Source organism: Stegostoma tigrinum, chromosome 25 (genome assembly GCF_030684315.1).
Source record: "Stegostoma tigrinum isolate sSteTig4 chromosome 25, sSteTig4.hap1, whole genome shotgun sequence".
NCBI classification, from domain to species: domain Eukaryota; kingdom Metazoa; phylum Chordata; class Chondrichthyes; order Orectolobiformes; family Stegostomatidae; genus Stegostoma; species Stegostoma tigrinum.
The window spans coordinates 18,786,324-18,805,657 of NC_081378.1; the positions used below are offsets into that span (position 1 = coordinate 18,786,324).

Below are 19,334 nucleotides of genomic sequence, written 5' to 3' on the forward strand. Positions count from 1 at the left end.
GGCATTAGTGGTGTTTAGGCAGCTGCTGGTTCAATCAGTGGGCAAAGAGCTGAAGCCAGGGTTTGTGTGTAAATGCAAATTCAGCCGGCATCAAGTGTTGTTCTGTGAAATGATGACCTGGAATCAATGGCAAAGGCCCCTGCATATCACAAACTGTGCTTGGGTAGCTGAACAGCTTGGGGGATGTCAATATTTGGGTCAGAAGCCATTGGACTTTTGGATGTAAAGGGGCTGGTTTTGGTCTGCATTGTAAAGCATCTCAAGCCTGAAGAGAGCCCATTTATTTCTTTAACATGTGGGTGAACCAGTCACCTGGAGCCTCCTGTAAACAAATGAAAGTACATGTAGAAGGGTGATCAAGAAACGGCTTTCCAATCAGCAAAAGGATCGCCTCAGCATACTCTATGGACAGGGACTGTGGAACTGCTTTCCTAGTCTTTCCCTCCGTTCATAACATTCATTTTTCTGGGAGGGAGGGAGTGAGTGAGTGTGTGTGTCATTGCGGTGAGGGGTTATGTAAGCGGGTTAGAATTGTAACTTGTAGAGTTATATATCAATAGTTCATAACTGTTTATCTGTAGTTAGAATAATTCTATTTGCAGTAAATAGTACTTATTGTTAAGGACAGAACCCTGATTCATGTTTTCTGTCAACCTGGATCTAAAGTGGGGAACTTTTGTGTACTTTTAAAAATCTTTAACTTCCTGACAAATCTGGAAATAGCAAACTCCTGGATTAGAGAAGAATTGTTTCCATTGGTCATATGCTACAGATGAGGATAAATCAGTAAATACTATTGTTTAGCTTGCATCATGAGTTTGTTTGGTAGGTTGTGGGAACCAGCTGACTGAGATTGGGCAAATGTATTAAAGAATGCAGAACCAAAACTGATAAATGTTAAAATACAGATCGAAGATGATGTGATGGAATGGCAGAACAGTCTTGAATGGTTGAATGAAGCCTTCTAGTTTCTATGGTGGCTGACTAGTTTGTTGCTTGACACCTGGACAACAGAAGTGGAGGAGCAATCAGCATCCATCTGACTGCTAGAAATAGTGGATTTCATGATCTGAGCAGTGGGCCTTAGTGTGGGTCACTGCAATGATACATACATCTTCTTGTGCACATTATCTGAAATATCAGCTCACCTTGACCTACCAGTGAGTATCCGAAAGTTATGTGACTACATGTGGCATCCCCTCCTGCCCTACCCTATAGTCTGCACTCACTACATTTGAAATCAGGTCAGCAAAAAGTAATCAGGATTACGGGGTGCCGTGGTAGATGTTCCTTACCCCAGATAACCTCGACCTTGCTGAAGCCCATTTTACTGGTCAGATAATCCTCACCTGAAATTGGGCATTGAGCATGAGACCTCCCTGCTCTCAGTTCCATATTATTTAAGAGAAGGGTAGTTTGAATAATGTCTCAGTTCAAAAGCAATGTGTGAAATTGTATGGCATTACTGAGTGAAATATAGAAAGATCTAGCAACTTAACTGTTTGTTATTTCTTCTCAGGTGAACTTGCATAAGAATTACCCCAAGTATACCTTTGGAATCCACCACTCTGAGTTCCTCGCACCCCTTATTGTGGCTCCATCAGACTGAGATAAAACAATGCAGCCAGCCTCATTTCCCCAGCAAACTCTTACAGTCCTGAATTGCAAAAATGTCAATTGTACTTTTAAGAAATCACTCATTTAAACTTTTAAATTGTTGCTCATCTCATGTGTATGGTGTGAAACCTGGCAGTTTTCTGTATTAGCAGCTTGGTATTGACATTTAACTCAATAAAAACACTGGCGGGTGGGGCAAGATCAGTATGAGCCGCAGACCTGGATTTTAGACAGACTCCAAGCTCATTTATCTTACAGCAATCTGAGTCATGGTGCAGTTATGATCTGTTGCAACTTCTCATCCTTCAGACACAGCAAGAAACTCTGCCGACCTTTCAGAGATCAGGTGTGCAGACTACTCACCAGGCACAGGAATATACAAGTGAATTCTTGGCAATCATGTGTCTCAATTTATTTCAGATATAGTAGGAACTGCAGATACTGGAGAATCTGAGATAACAAGGTGTAGAGCTGGATGAACAAGCAGGCCAAGTAGCATCAGAGGACAGGAAGGCTGATGTTTCGGGCCGAGACCCTTCTTCAGAAAGAAAAGACCCTTCTGAAGAAGGGTCTAGGCCAAAAACGTCAGCCTTTCTGCTCCTCTGATGCTGCTTGGCCTGCTGTGTTCATCCAGCTCTACATCTTGTTATCTCATGTGTCTCAATTTGTTACTTTGCATTAGCTCTCAAACCTTGTCTTGGAGGCTTTATTGAGGATACCCTCAGCAGGAGCAGGTTGTTTGTCCAGCAGTCTGATAACATGGTACCAAAATTAAATAAAATGCAGCTAGGCTGACTGAATCAACAGTGAATGTGGTTTTGGAGCATGGTGCAGCATGCAGGGGGTCAAGCAGCTGGTAATTATTTCTACTTCATCTCTACATTTTCATTTCTTCATGTCCCTTTTTCGGAAAGAAATGGAGATTGACATCTTGTTCAAATTAGCCACTTAGCCAAACCACCAGGTGAGAGAATATTGTGTGATTGGAGGTTAGCACATGAAGAGCAGTTTAAAGGGGACATAGACCCCAATGAACTTACAGGGGCAGCACTTCTGAAGATTAGATAGCTTTACCTCAATGAATGGGGTTGACCACTTGGGTTGAGAGATGATGAAAGGTTCAAACTGTCAGTATTTTTTACAATAATTCATATTCCATATAAGTAATGGATAATTAACTAAGCTCCTCTGTCAAAATGTGCATCATGGTATTAGGTCTGAACTATATCACGAATGAAAGACATCGTTTATAATTTTGGCATTAAAACTAAAAGTGGGTGAATCGGATATGGGGCTTACAAGCTTTTTTGAAAGTGAGTAGGATAAATTTATAATATGGGAATCGTAGTTATATTTCATTATTGTAGATAAGAAACTAATAAAACATTTACATAAAACCTGCCTGTGCATGTTATATAAATGAAAAATATACAATTGGAAGATCACATTAACCTAACGGCATTTCCAATACATTTCTGATATTTTTGACACTTCCAAATTCAATTTATCTATTTTCTTACAATGTTCCTCAATCTCACATATCCATTTTCTCACCTTAAATTTTAACACTACCAACTTGTTGCACCACATTTCCCCAGGTTACTGTTCATCTTCTAACCATCTCTCTTAAACTCAGAGTAGCATACTCTCTCAACTCAATTTGCAGACGTTGAAATAACTCCACAGAGGCTGGTATCCCATCACCAAGTCAACTTTCTTTCAATGTGGACACTGATCCAGCTCCCTCAGAGCTAACTCTCAGATTGAACAGAATGTCAGCCAGGACTCCCTGATTGGGACTCTTAATCTGGTCCGTTGGTTTTCTCCCTTGCCACCAGCTGTTTCAGTTTTGCCAGGACCAGATCTTTCTGGGTCTAAAGTCTGATATTGTCAGCTGTGATTGGAGGAGTGTCCAGAAAATTTAAAACTACCATGGGCTCTTCCAGTGATGATACCACCAGTGGTATATGTGCCAGCGGGAGGTGGCTCAATGCATCTGCATTTACTACTTGGTCTCCTGGATGGTGTTCCAACTTGTAATTAATTAAAAGAACTTAATATTAGAGCCCACTGCTGAATTTGGCCTGAAGCTATGGGTGGCACTGTCTTTTCCTATATAAGTAGACCTACTACAATTACAAATATACATCTTTCAGGATATTGGTGGAACTTCCTGACTCCAAATATGACTGCCAAATTTTCCTTTTCTATCTAGGCATATTTATGCTCTGCATTAGCTATTGGGCATTCCCTTCCACTGGGCCACCCAGGAGCTAATCTGACCCCAGTGCCATACAGGAAGGCATCACATGTCAATACCAGAAATTGCTTAGAATCATAGTGTGCCAACAACTTGGAAGATGATAGTTGTTTCTTCACTTCCATGAAAGCAATGGCTTGGCTACGTGACCATGCCCAAGGCTTACCCTTGTAAATAGTTGATGCAAAGGTGTCAGGATGGAAGGTGAGATTATGTATGAACTTTCCGTAATAATTCACCAACCTGAGGAAAGACGTAAGCTCTGGTACAGATGTGGGAACTGGAGCACCTTTGATCGTCTTCACTTTATCTTCCAATGGATGCAGCCCAGTTTTGTTGATTCTGTAGTCCAAGTAGGTCAGAACTGTGCCTGGAACACATGTTTATCCCTTCTAAGGCATATGCCCGCCTGTGAGAAATATCTATGGTCTATGTCTAAGTTCTCTTAAGTGTTCCTTATTGGTCTTTCCTGTTATTAGCATGTCATCGTGATAAATGGTGACCCGGGGTAAAATATCCTCCATTATCTACAGGAAAATTACACAGACTGATGATGCCCCAGGTGATAGTCTCTCATATTGATACAAACCCTTATGAGTATTAATGAGAGCATACTTCTCTGAATCCTCATTTAACCACAGTTGTAAGTATGCAGGGCTCATGATCAGCTTCATGAAGGACAGCCCCCTGCTAGCTTTGCATAGAAATCCTCTATGTGAGGGATTGGGTATTGAACCAGCTGTGAAAAGCAGTTCACTGTTTGTTTAAAATCCTCACAAAGGCAAACTGACTCATCGGGGTTCACAAATTGGTACGACCGGTGCTGCCCATTCCACAAACTGCATTGGTTCGATGATTCCTTCGCAAACAAGCCTTCTGATTGCTTCCTCAGTGATAACGGGAACTGCAGATGCTGGAGAATCCAAGATAACAAAGTGTAGAGCTGGATGAACACAGCAGGCCAAGCAGCATCTCAGGAGCACTAAAGCTGACGTTTCGGGCCTAGACCCTTCATCAGAGAGGCCCGAAACATCAGCTTTTGTGCTCCTGAGATGCTGCTTGGCCTGCTGTATTCATCTAGCTCTACACTTTGTTATCTTCTGATTACTCCCTCTACTTTTGCACATAAGGCAAATGGAACCGGGTGGGCCTTGCAGTATCGTGGAATTGCTTCCTGGTCAACATGCAAAGTGACCTTGGCTCCTTTGATAGTCCCTAGACCTTACTGAAAACCCTCCAGGTATTTAATTAGGACTTGGCTAAGGCTGCCATGTTCTTCTTGAAAAATGTTAAGCCAATCAAGGTGACTCTTTCTCAACCAGTTTTGACTCATCAAATTTTGGCCTGAGCCTTTTGCTACCACCAGTGCTAACTGAATCAGCTGCGTCTCATAAGGAGACTGGAACTGAAGTTGTACACTTAATCTGTAACTGTTTCCTAGCATATGTTCTCAGTCCAACTAAGGTAAGACACAAACTTAAGGGTTGGAGTCCAGAAAGAATTTTGTTAAAAGACTGGTTCTGCAATCACTGAAACAGCCACACCGGCATTGACATCCATTAGAACCAGGTGACCATTTCATTTGATGTTTATTTTGATTGGATCTGATTTGGACATTGCTAAACAATTTCACTGTTTCAAATTAGATGTAGGTGGACTTTTCAGGGTGTGCACTCCTCTGGATATCTGCCGATAAGTTCTCTTACTCAATTTAGGCTGAGTGGGATGTTTTTGCTGTTTCAAGCCCACATTCTGGCAGCAACTTGAATGGCTTGTCGACCCAGATCCTTAAGAAAATTTTAACTGTTTGGCCAATGCTTGGCTTTGCTTTGGGGTTTTATTGTCAGCTGACCAGAGTCCCTCTGTTTAGGTCCTAAGTGAGGCTATACAAGTGCTTCATTCAAGTGTGTCCTGTAAGCTCAGTCAGACTGGTAAAGGCGTCCACTTCCATTGGAATACCCTGCAACACATGCTCCATTTGTCAGTGATAAAAAAGTGGTAGTGCATTTTGAAGTCTAGTTGGGCTTCAGCCAGTAGGCACGTACGCATGGTTATGTCATTAATCCCACATAATAAATGGTCTCTCAGCATCTCATTAAGGGTTGAACCAAAGTCACATGCCTCTGCTAGTCATCCTAACCTAGTCAAAAGTCCTGACAGATTCCACTTTCGAGTAAAACTAATAGTGCCTCAGAATTAGAGGAGGCTTAGAGTCATAATATTCCTTGAATAAATCTGTTAACTCTTGACAGGATTTAGCATCTGGCGCCTCAGGGAAAGTTAGGTTCTGAATAACAGAAAAAGCTGCGGTTTCACAAGCTGTCAGGAGAATTACTCATTGCTTTTCATCTGTCCTAATGGCATTTGTGTGGAAAAAATAATGCATTCTTTCCATATATCGGGCCCAGTCTGATGGCAGGATTGAATGAGTCATGTTTCCCAAATAACAGCATGATGCCAGAAATCATACACCAACTCAAAGATGACTGTTGCAAGTGAATTTCTTCACAAATGTCTGTCATCATTGCTGAAATAACTCCACAGAGGCTGGTATCCTGTCACCAAGTCAGCCTTTATTTACACATGGTGACCCCTTTCCCCTGATTCAGTTCCCTCAGGGCCAGCTCTTGGTGCGAACAGGATGTCTGACACTCCTGTTTTCATCTGTCAGCCAGGATTCTCTGATTGGACCAGATTAACAGCCCCAATCAAGGAGCTCATATTCTATGAGGTCCACCTGGCTGACCTTGATACAATCGCTTTACGCTCCACTCAATATTTTTCAGTGACTTGTTTGTATAACATGGGCATACCCCGACTCATTACATAGAATATACAGAATTATACAGCACATAAGTATGGCATTCAGTCTAACTAGTTCATGTCAGTATTTATACTCCAATTGAGTCTCCTCTTCCACTTCCTTGTGCAAAAAATAAAGACTGATAATAACTGAGATAACAAGGTGTAGAGCTGGATGAACACAGCAGGCCAAGCAGCATCAGAGGAGTAGGAAGGCTGACGTTTCGGGTCTGGACCTTTTTCTGAAGAAGGGTCCAGACCCGAAATGTCAGCCTTCCTGCTCCTCTGATGCTGCTTGGCCTGCTGTGTTCATCCAGCTCTACACCTTGCTATCTCAGATTTTCCAGTATCGGCAGTTCCTACTACCTCTGGACTGATAATAACTAAAATTTTTCACAGGATAGTGTGAAAATCTTGAAGAACTAATTAGTATTGCAGAAATTTTCTTACAGTGACAGTTGCCAGTACAGCACAAAAATGTGGAAAAGTCATGTAAATGGAGCAGAGTTGTGCCCTGAGGGTTCTTAGAGCCTGGCAAATTTCATATGCCAATGTCCATGGACTTGGAGTGTGGGTGGTTGGTGCCCAAGGAGCGCGACCTGAGATGTTGGTGCTCGGTGTTCCACATGGAGGTTGGTCAGAATAAGCTGCAAACTGAATCCATCGGGTACTCATCCAGGTTTGCATGCCGAGTTTTCCCACTGCCTGAGTTGGTTTGCTGACTTTGGTAAGGTTGAAGCCTGAATATTAACAAGGTGAGTTGTGGCATTAACAACGTGTTTAATAATAAATAATGAGTGCCAGTTGTGATCTTATTGCTGTCTAGTAAGAATCTTGCTGCACCATTTGCAAAAAGCAAAAAAGATTATTTTGACATACAGAAGAGTTTTAGTGCTTCTGTTGCCTGGTTCTGCGACACACCTCACCATAGGTCAAATCACCCTGATCCCTTTAAAAATTTGGCCAGAGTGCAATGAGTACTTAGAATCATGGGCCAGCCCTTGTCAAGCTGCTGTCTTCTTTAGATGGAAAATGGACCAGGTAAAATGGAGAAAGACCATGGGAAGAGTTCTCAAACACTTCAGCTAGAGAGCAGAACGCTCCCATCACAACCTAGAAACCTACACACTGCCAACAACTCATCTGACCTTTGTTATTAATGAACTGCTCTTAACCGTCATGGTTTTATACTTTTCATGTCTATGAGTTAGCTCATGTATCATATCCAAATTGTCATTTCTTGCTAAAATTAAAAATGGTTTTAAAGTTTCTCATGAAAATATGGCTACCTATTTTAGGTAGCTTAAGTATCTAGTCTAGGGAAGTCACCAGAAATCAATCAAACAGAAGCTGCATTTACCTCTTGTAAGAGAAACAAACATCTTGCAAGTCAAGCACCAATAGTCAATGAGTGATCACTGCACCAGCTCTCATCTACTGCAACGGGGTGTCAATTCAGTCAGGTTTGACTTGTAGCACCTTATGCAGCTGTGCTGTATCATGTTCAAGTTGATGTTTCTCATCCTTGGAAGACAGCTCCAACTCTCCCAATTTGTCAGCATCCATTGTATCCCCTCTTTGCCTGCCACAGTTGTGTGGAAGACAGCATGCTAGCATTATGTAGCACATTATCTAGTCGAGGCCCTTACCTGTATGTGGACTGCAGCGGTTCATGAAGGAAGCTCACCACCATAAGAACATAGGAAACAGAAGCAGGAGTAGGTCATCTGGCCCACTGGGCCTGCACCACCATTCAATAAGATCATGGCTGATCTTTTTGTGAACTCAGCTCCACTTATGTACCTGCTCACCATAATTTTCAATTCCTTTACTGTTCAAAATCTAGAAACTGCTTCACTGGACAGGGAATTCAAGATTCACAACTCTTTGGGTGAACAAGTTCCTCCACAGCTCAATCCTAAATCTGCTCCTGCTTGTTTTGAGGCAATGCCTCCTAGTTCTAGAATCATCTGCCAGTGGAAACATCCTTCCCACTTCTATCTTTTCAATTCCCTTCATAATTCTATATGTTTCTATAAGATCCACACCTTATTCTTCTAAATTGCAAGGATTACAGTCCCAGTCTACTCAATCTCTCCTTAAAGGGCAACCCTCTCAAGTCCGGAATCAACCGAGTGAATCTCCTCTGCAGCCCCTCCAGTTCCAGTGCATCCTTTCTCAAGTAAGAAAACCAAAATGACATACAGTATCTAGGTGTGATCTCACCAGAACCCTATACAGCTTCAGCATAATATCCCTATTTTTAAACCCCAATCCTCCAGTGATGATGGATAATATTCCATTTGCTCACTCACATTCTCAAGGGCAACTAGGAACAGGTAATAAATGTTGGCTTGGCAGTGATGCCCATGTCCCATATGCGAATTTTAAAGCAGTCTGTTGATTTTGTAAAATATCTTAAATTCAGAGCCACCTAAAAACATTTTTTAAACCTGATTTTCTACCAATCTGGCCTGAAGCACAGTGTGTGGTTCAAAAGCAATGAGTGCTATTTTTCGCTTATTACTATTCTAAATAGCGTTCAACTTGGGTATGCATGAGGTGTCAATGAACCAACTTAGAGATGAATTGTGGTGGTGATAATACATTCACTAAACATTGCTAAATCCATCCACTCTATCAGAATTAATAAAAATATTTTAATCACATAAAGTTTTTAAAAAATATAATAAATCCTGTAATTATATCCTTGACTTTACAGAAATAAATCAGTTTGTAGGTGAGTGATGTACTGATAAATGGGTCATCCCCTCACTCTTGAAATTGGACAAAGGTAGCTTCAGGGTTGGTGATGCTGTATGGTCACATTATGCGTTCAGGGGAAAGCAGTTTTACAAAACGGAGGTCATTCATGCAGGATAGTGTCAGGTTGAAGCATTATTCAAATATGGTGTATATACATCCATTCCAACATAATTAAAAATATTTCAACAGCTCTGATTGTGCTCCAGTTCTACAATGCCCTTTCATGCCATCTTGTTATGGATGGTCAAAGGTGGAGTCACTGTCAGCCAGCAGACCTATAGCTCCAAGCCAGTGCATCTTGTGAAGGTCTTTCCATAATACTTGTGTCACAATGCAAGCTGTACTCAGGTTCTTCTTTCCAGATTGAAGCTGTGCATTAGATTAACAGAATGATTTCTATTACTGAAGAATAATCATCTTACCCATGCTGGAATATGTGGTTTGTATGCGTATGTGTGTGTGTGCGTCTGAGTCTGTGTCCGCGTTATAACTAATATTTGTCTGAAATTCTGTCCATTTCCTTTTTACACACTGTATCTTCGATTATGAATCATTGTAACAATGTGAGTGAGGTCTAGACTACTCATCATCACCTCACAAAACTCTTTGTCTTTCTTGGATCCTTCAACAAACTCTTCAAGAGAAAGTTCTCCTGTAAACAAAACATAGTGAAAGGGAAAATAGTTCAAGTTTGCAGATAATGAAAGATGCAGACACGATGGAAGGAAAGAGGTGATTTAACTTGCACAATCAATTAAATTTGGCTTACATGTTTATAAATTGTCTTTCAGAATCACGGGTTGTCCCAAAGCATTTCTAGCCAATGAAGTGCTTTCAATTTGAAGTTTCTGTTGTAATGTACAAAACATTGCAGCTTATTTGTACGCGGCAAGCTCCCAAAAAATGACAATTTGATATCTGTTGAGGGATTAAGCATTGTTCCTGACACTGGGGAGAAATTCCGTGCTTTGTTTGGGAAGTAATATATACATGGGATCTTTTACATCTCACTCAAGAGTGGAAGCAGGACCTGTTTTTAACGTCTCATCAGAAAGACAGTAACTCCGACAGTGCAACACTCCCCCAGCACTACACTGAAACATCAATCTCAATTTTGTGGTTGTCATTTTGGTGGGAATTTAATTCACAATTGAAAATTAGAGGACACAATTTTAAAATAATTGGCTATGTAAGCAATACCTCTTACACAGCAGAATGCATTTTCTGAGTGTTGGAGGCACATTCAATTGCAGCATTCCAAAGAGAATTAGACTGTTGTCTGAAAAGGAAGAGTTTGCACGGTTGTGGTAAAAAGGCCTGGGAATGGCAGTGAATGATTTAATTTTTCAGAGACCCAGAGCAGACAAAATGGCCTCCTTCTGTGCTTTAAAAATCTGTGATCTTCTGAATCAGAGATGAGAGAGAGCCACAATTGATGAAGTTAGACTCAATGAGATTATCTGGACAAAGATGTTTTTCAACGTCCTGGTCAACTTCCTCTCTTAAGCATTGCTATCAATCAAAATAAATGAAGAATCACAATTTTCTTTGAGACAGTAGCTTTAACGTATAAAAGTTTTTCAAAGCATTTCAATGAGCTCAGATTTGCCTTACCAAAGACACGGATATTGATGAAGGAGAAGGATGCATTGAGACTAAGATAGACTATGAGAGGATTCTGAAACATTTGGCCCAGGAAGCTGAGAGTACAGCCATCTATAGTAGATGAAGGATGAACGGAGAGGACTGCTCTGATTGCTTGAGGGTTATATCAACAAACCACCTGAATCAGGTCCGATTGTTAGATATTTTTAATCAACCTGTTAAGACATATATGACACACCTCTGAAACAAGAGGGACTTGAAGGCACGCCTTCTAATCCAGAGGGAAGGGCCTTTGGACTCTTATATTTTCTAATCAACCTGTCCTGCAACATTATGACAAAATTCTGGAGCAGGTCAGACTTGAACCCGAGCCTCCTAGACCAGAGGCAGGGTCACTGTCACTGCACCCCAGCAGTCCTCAGGTTGGACTCGTCGATATTTTCTAATCAACCTGCTCAGAGACATAGCTTCATACCGCTGGAGCAGGTGGGACTTAAACCAGAGAATATTAGCCCAGCAGCAGGGGCTGCACCATAACAGTTCCCAAGTTGACCGCTTATAACTTCACAGGTTGAGTGATCGCAGCTGGGACAGACAGAGAAGTGCTGAAATTAATGTCCTGGTTCCCAGTCCTGATCACTATCATAAACGCTGAAGCTGCCCATCTGCAGCTTTCTGATGAATAACAGGATCAGGTACACTGCAATGCCTTTAGCAATCATGGAACTATGCTGAACATCATAACCCATGCTAACGCATGAAAAGATGTTGGGAAAAGCAGTGACAATCATTGTTTGTGGGGTCTCATGCAATGAGGCTTTGCGTTTAGGAGAGGACAAGGAAAGAATGCAAATAAAGAACAGAAAACTTACTCACCATCTCCATTAACATCAATATTGTCAAAGACTTGGTTTGTGAACTCTTCCGCCGACATATGCTGTTCACAACCATTAATGGCACGGATAGCCTAGGAGTGAAAATGATAATATTTAGGGTGGCATAGTGGCTCAGTGGTTAGTACTGCTGCCTCACAGTGCCAGGGAACTTGGGCAACTGTCTGTGTGGAGTTTGCACATTCTAGTGTCTGCATGGGTTTCCTCCAGGTGCTCCGGTTTCGTCCCACAGTCCAAAGATGTGCAGGGTAGGTGGACTGGCTGTGCTAAATTGCCCGTAGTGTTCAGGGATGTTTAGGTTAGGTGGGTTGGACATGGGAAATGCAGGGGTAGGGAAATGGGTCTGGGTGGGATGCTCTTTGGAGGGGCGGTGTGGGCTTGTTGGGCTGAATGGCCTGTTTCCACACTGTAGTGTTTCTGTGATTACAAAACAGAACCACAGACACGTTATTAACCAAACACGTTATTCACCAAAAGTGAGAGATTATAGTAATTAAAGAAGACTTGAAAATTGACATTTTTTCACTGTAATGGAGATGGTTAACATTTATGGGCAAGCTGATGGGGGTTGGCTTATTTGGGGGTTGAAAAAGGTCTCATGGGTGTCAACAGTGAAAGATTTGCTTGGACTAATTGGAAAATAACATGGGGCACAGACTGAGGATTCTGGCTGAAGGAATGAAGGTTGGAGTTGGACAAAATATTTACATATCGAGACTGATTCGATCATGGCTTGTTTAGTCACAAGCGAATGTTAAGGCAAAAAGCTATAGTATTAACTGAAGGGAATCAGATGAAGATTTGAAAAGGAAATAAAATTTGGGACTGGCAGGGAGTGAACATAGAACATAGAAAAGTACAGCACAGTGCAGGCCCTTCGGCCCACGATGTTGTGCCGTGGAATAATCCTAATCCAAAAATAAAATAACCTAACCTACATTCCCCTCAATTCACTGCTGTCCATGTGCATGTCCAGCAGTCGCTTAAACGTCACTAATGACTCCACTTCCACGACTACCACTGGCAAACTATTCCATGCACTCACAACTCTCTGGGTGAAGAACCTCCCTCTGACATCTCCTCTATACCTTCCTCCTAACACCTTAAAACTATGATCCCTTGTTGCAGTCAATCCTGCCCTGGGGAAAAGTCTCTGGCTATCGACTCTATCCATGCCTCTCATTACCTTGTACACCTCGATCAGGTCATCTCTCTTCCTCCTTCTCTCCAGAGAGAAAAGTCCGAGCTCAGTCAACCTCTCATCATAAGACAAGCCCTCCAGTCCAGGCAGCATCCTGGTAAATCTCCTTTGCAGCCTCTCCAAAGCCTCCACATCTTTCCTATAATAGGGCGACCAGATCTGGACACAATATTCCAAGTGTGGTCTCACTAGGGTTTTGTAGAGCTGCAGCATAACCTTGCAGCTCCTAAACTCGATCCCCCTGTTAATGAAAGTCAAAACACCATATGCTTTCTTAACAACCTTATCCACTTGGGTGGCAACTTTGAGGGAGCTATGCACTTGAACACCAAGATCCCACTGTTCCTCCACACTGCCGAGAATCCTGTCTTTAATCCTATATTCAGCATTTAAGTTCGACCTTCCAAAATGCATCACCTCGCACTTATCCAGGTTGAACTCCATCTGCCATTTCTCAGCCCAGCTCTACATACTGTCAATGTCTCGCTGAAGCCTGCAATAGCCCTCGATACTATCAATGGCACCTCCAATCTGTGTGTCATCAGTGAACATACTAACCCACCCCTCAACTTCCTCATCCAAGTCATTTATAAAAACTACAAAGAGCAGAGGCCCAAGAACAGAGCCCTGCGGGACATCACTCAGCAATGACCTCCAGGCAGAATACTTACCATCTACAACCGCTCTCTGCCTTCTATCAGCCAACCAATTCTGAATTCAGACAGCCAAATCACCCTGTATCCCATACCTCCTGACTTTATGAATGAGCCTGCTGTGGGGAACCTTATCAAATGCCTTGCTGAAATAAAGTTAAAGGGGATAATTCCAATGAAAGACGTGACAGTTCTGAGGAATGGTTACCAGACCCGTAGGGTTGACTCTGATCTTTCTTCACAGCTGCTGCTAGACCTGCTGAGCTTTTCCAGCATGTTTTGATTTTTGCGTGATTTACAGCATCCACAGTTCTTTCTTTTTTTTAACTAGTATATTCATGATGGGCTAAAAAACTTTCTTTGTGTTGCAGTTTGTACAATTGTTGTTAATCAGTTAAGAAGGCGCATATTCTTAAAGGAATCATTGAAGGTGATTCATTTTCTCAGTTCTTCGATGGCCAAAGGCTTATTAAATGATATAAACAAGCATGAAATGAGAAACACCATTCACCTCACCAGCCCAGCAAATCAGTTCCATTTATGGATGATGTATGAAGTATTTTATCATGGAGTTTCCTCATGCTTAACTCCTTATTCAGAAACAAATCAAATATGCCCATCTAATCTGCATTCTTTGGTGCCCGCCATTGACTTGATTCTTGACATGTTAATTATGTTTCCGTGTTTCAGGAACCGTCACACATTATCACATTGCTTCTATCTCTATTTAATACTCAGTTTTGGGTCAGCCAGATATTCATCCAATGCATTAAACATGTCATTTGCTTCAGTATTAACTGCTCTATCTGGAAAACTACAATAACATAATGCTTCCATTCATATAGCTCATTGCAATTGCCAAAAATATCTTAAAGTTCTTCATACAGTGAGTTACCTTTTTCAGAGCAGACTTATTACATAAGGACATGTGATAGCCTTTCGACAATAGGAAACTCAAATCAACAAATGTTTTAGAGAAAACTGTTGATCAGGACACTTGGAATGATCCTGGCTCCTCTTCTAATGGAGACATGAGATTATTCATCACCATATGATCAGGGAGAGAAGGCCACCATTTTAATGGATATTCTCCTGATGACAGCATGCCTGACAATCCAACATTCCCTGAGTGTCGCACTGGGGAGTGTCAACCTTGATTATGAACTTATGATCTGGAATGGGGTTTTAACCTACAACCTCTGACTGAGAGAGGAAACGCATTATCAACTGTGCCAAGTTGATACAATATCTCCTACTTCATGGATGGAAGATAGTTCTATCCATCTCTATAACCACTTTAGATGAACATGAGTTACCAAAAAGGAGGAACAACGTGCCATAATTACATGATCAGGAATCCAATAGGGAAATAAAGAGTATTTTCTTTACTTAGTCAGAGGTAAGAATTTGCTATCCCAGAAGTTGTATAAAGCAAATAGCTTAGATGCTTCCAAAAAGAAACTAGCAGGTACACAACTGAAAAAGTAATAGAAAAAGATATTGAAAGGTTGAGATTGATTGAGAAGATGTTTCTGGAGTAGAAATCCCAACTCAGATTCATTGGGCCCAAAGATCTGCTTCTGTGAAACAAAGACAGAAATTGCTGGCAAAGCTCAGCAGGTCTGGCAGCATTTGAGGGAAGAAAGCAGAGTTAACATTTCGAATCTGGTGACTCTTCATCAGAAATCTGTTTCTACGATGCATGCCTTATGCAGTCCACTTGTTGGCTCACATCAGAGGAACAGGAATTAATCATTCTCACTGCCTCCTGCAATCTTAATAATGGAATTTGTTTTCTGACAAGTATCAGTGTTCCTACCTTAATGATGTTGAGCAGTTCATGCCTGTCTATACGGCCATTGCCATCCACATCATACAGTTTGAAGTACCAGCGCAGTTTCTGTTCCATTTTACCTCGAAGGACTAAGCTAAGGGCAGCCACATACTCCATGAAGTCAATGTATCCGTCCTGTAAGTAGCAAACAGAAAGTGGTCAGAAACACTGCCTTAGGTTTCTTAACACTGACTACTGTTCAGGGAAGATGGCTTCAGAAAAGGGTCTTTGGTAACATGGAAATATACCTTCAGACTCTTCCAACAAGTCCAGAAGTGCTAATGTTCAATGTTTGGATGTGGGAAGAACATAAGGAATAGAAGCAGGTACAGGCCATTTAAAAGCAAATGGACACTATGGGGATTTGACGGAGCATGAGGGCAGGACAGGAATGAAGAATAGACACTCTGACAACTTCTAACAAAATCTGAACAAGGTCTCAGATAGCCGAGGCATTTCCTCTCACTGGTCTGTCTCTGTGCTTGCCGACCTCCAGGTGTCGACAGACATGGATTTATTCTGCCCTTGCCTTTCCAGACTGAAAATTGGGGCTACTGGGTTCATTAAAACCATGGTAGGACTGCCAAGTTAGTAACTTCTCAACTCAAGGTATCCATCCTGACAATAAAAATCTAGCATAAATGACCTAATTTTGCTTTCCAGCATTCCTTTGAAACATCTTAGGATATTTTTAATACAAATTTAGAGAGCAGTTTTGAAATGTGATATGAATGCAGAAGCATTAACAAATGTACGTAATATCAATGTGCAAGTAGGTGCAAATTCACCATTATTTTTCACATGGTGAATTTCTAGTACGTGATACGTATTAAGAGTCATGGAGTCATACAGCACAGAAACAGACCCTTCGCCGACCAAACATCTCACCTCACCTAGTCCAATTTGCCATATCCCTCTAAACCCTTCATATTTATATACCCATCAATGCCTTTTAAGTGTTATAATTGCACCACTTCCTCTGACAGCTCATCCCATACGCACACTACCCTCTGTGTGAACAAGTTAACCCTCAGGTCCTTTCCAAATCTTTCCCCTCTCACCTGAAAACTACATCCTCTACTTTTGGAGTCCCCACCCCAGGGACAAGATCTTTGCTATTCACACTATTAATGCCCCTCATGATTTTAAAAACCTTGATAAGGTCATCCCTCAGCCTCTGATACTGTAGGGAACAAAGCCCTGCCTGTTCAGCCTCTCCCTATAACTCAGTCCCTACAACATTTTTGTAATTTTTTTGCACCCAAATTTAGCTGCATCCTTCTGATAGAAGGGTGAACAGATTTGTATGCAGTATTCTAAAAGTGGCCCCACCAGTGTCCTGTACCGTCACAACACTACGTCCCAACTCCAATATTCAATGCTCTGACCAATGAAAGCAAGCATGCCAAATGCAGTCTTCACCACCCTGTCTTCCTCTGACTCCACTTTCAAAGTTGAGCTTTTTCAGTGTTGAGCTTTTTTAAATCCTGTGATGGCTTTTTAAAGTACCTGTTCCTTTTCTCTGAACTCTTTCCGAAACCAAAGGGGATAACTTGGTGGCTTTTGGTTCGGAATGTCAGAGGAGCTTTGATGGTGGAATCAATAGAAATTATTGGAGTGAGGAGAGGGATTTTCTACCTGTCTACCTGAAGGTGGGTGAGACTCCACCAACATTTCTGTGGCCTCAACAAGCACATGTTGAGAATGTTTGTGGACAAACATCTTCCACTGCCGCAAACTGAGGTCTTTCAGTGGACAATTACAACCTCCCCAACAGTCTAAAACCACTCAGCAGTGCACAATCCTCAAAACCCTCACTGTGACAATTAAATCTCTGCCCACCAACTCAGTAGATAAATCATATTTTAAATATCTAGAAATTTAGTTGTTAGATTATTGAAATCTTTATTTTAGACCTGCTGTTGGTGCTGGAAGGAACACAATTAACGGTGTGAATATGCAGAATAGAACACCCTATCTTCCTTCAATGCAGAATTCCTGTTGTCAAACATGATCATTTCAATCAATGTCAATACTTTACTGAAAGCTTTGTCATCACTGAACAGCTAATCTCATGCTTGTTGTCAAAGTTGTCATCGTTGTCAATGTTCCCAGGGTGCCTCCAACCAGAGATCCCTTATAGGCTACTATGGCATACAGCGAGATAAATATTTAATTTTATTTTGGCCTCAACTCCATTTTCCTGCCTACACTGCACCCTAAACCCGTGCAGCTGAAGTTCTTGTGACTCCCTTATTAGTGAAGAATCTAAATACCTCTGCCTTAAAAATACTCAATGACATGCTTCCGCCACAGTTTGGGGATGTGAGTTCCACAGACGCATGATCCTCTAAGGCAAAGCAAAACTTTATCCTACAGACAATCTCTTGTGTACAAATTGTGTCCCCTGGTTCTAGCCTCCCCTGCAAGGGAAAGCATCACTTCAATATTTACAGGTCAAGGCTCTTCAGGGGCTTATATATTTCAAGATAAGCTCTCATGCCTCTAACTGGTCCAAATTTTTATCTTAAAATAATGGATAATACAGAGGCAAGCTGTTGAGAAAAATACATTGGTACTCTGGCACTTTGCCTGGATTGTTTAGAAGTTGTTGGAGTGTCTAGTCCTCATTCTTCACCCATTCTCATCCCTGGAATCAGTTGAATGAATCTGTTCTGAGCTACGTCTAATGCAATTATGATTTTGTGTGCAGCCTGATTACACCTCACAATAATCACTCTGGGTTCTCTGTGCTATCTATCTTATGATGGCTCTCCATGATTAATCTCACTTTACCAGGCATTCAGCTCAATCAGTAAACTACATCAGTCCATTATATATCTCACCATCAACATCACTGATACTTTATTGTTCAGTGTACTATGCATCTAATAGTCTGTTTACCATGCCCTTTCTGCATCACTCATCTCACTTCATCACTCTATTTCACCAATCTCACCCCATTTCCTTCCATCATCCACCATCATATTCCCAATAATCCACACACTTTCCATTAGATAAAGTTATTAAAAGAATTTGATTCTCCCTTTCCTTACCTTATTCATATCAAAAGTCTTAAACATTTGTTCAATGTAGGCATTAGCTTCTTGGTTCAATCCCTTAAGGCCAAAGAATTGTTTGAACTCATGCAAAGTCAACTGTCCTGATGGGCACTCAGTCATGAACTTCTTGTACCAGTGGTGAAGCTCCACTGCCTGCAGGTCATCCACAGTGCTGCCTTGTGTATTTCCCATTATAGCTCTTGCTACTAAGCTAATGGTTTCCACAAGTACACACTCTTGGAAACACAGAGGTATGTTTGTCAGTCCGCTGATCATTTAAGCTAATTTAACTGAGAGCTAAGCTTGGCTCTGGCCAATCAGCTACTTTAATCTCCCCCAACATGGATTTAAAGTCTCAAGATATTTATAAAAAGATACTGTCCAACTGTGAGTCAGGCCTGGATTACTGCTGAGGCGTAGTTACTTCAGGGCAAACTGCAATCGTCATTAATCAGCTGCATTTACTAGACAGGTCACTCTGACATTCAAATGCACTTTTTCTCTTCACCATTTTGTCACTTTCATTCCTTCTTTCTCATCTTAGGCCAGTCAAGTTTTGCTCACTTGAACTGATACTTATTCACTTTAAAAAGTGACCCACCGAGATCTACCTCAGCTTACACATGTGTATAAGCTCTCTT

The 19,334-nt window shown here is 41.5% G+C and overlaps 2 protein-coding genes across 3 annotated transcripts in view; one reads left to right on the forward strand and one right to left on the reverse strand.

Moving 5' to 3' along the window:
• cimap1b (ciliary microtubule associated protein 1B) overlaps positions 1-2,087 on the forward strand; it is a 37,700-nt gene extending 35,613 nt beyond the window's left edge. Inside the window, exon 9 of the mRNA XM_059654469.1 lies at positions 1,520-2,087. Coding sequence (XP_059510452.1) covers positions 1,520-1,609 — 90 coding nt within the window. The 3' untranslated portion in view covers positions 1,610-2,087. The remainder of the gene's footprint in view (positions 1-1,519) is intronic.
• Positions 2,088-6,983: 4,896 nt separating this feature from the next.
• Positions 6,984-18,965, reverse strand: LOC125463345 (guanylyl cyclase-activating protein 1). 2 transcript variants are annotated; one of them, XM_048554548.2, is made up of 5 exons: positions 18,688-18,965; positions 15,617-15,766; positions 11,927-12,017; positions 10,039-10,097; positions 6,984-7,419 (listed from the first exon to the last, which is right to left on the reverse strand). In XM_048554548.2, the coding sequence occupies exons 1-5, from the start codon at positions 18,883-18,885 to the stop codon at positions 7,351-7,353; spliced, it is 567 nt and encodes a 188-aa protein (XP_048410505.1). In that variant the 5' UTR covers positions 18,886-18,965; the 3' UTR covers positions 6,984-7,350. The 2 variants fall into 2 exon arrangements, with proteins under 2 accessions (XP_048410505.1, XP_048410504.1); XM_048554547.1 differs by lacking the exon at positions 6,984-7,419 and having other exon boundaries at positions 9,320-10,097; positions 18,688-18,964.
• Between the last annotated feature and the right edge of the window lie 369 nt (positions 18,966-19,334).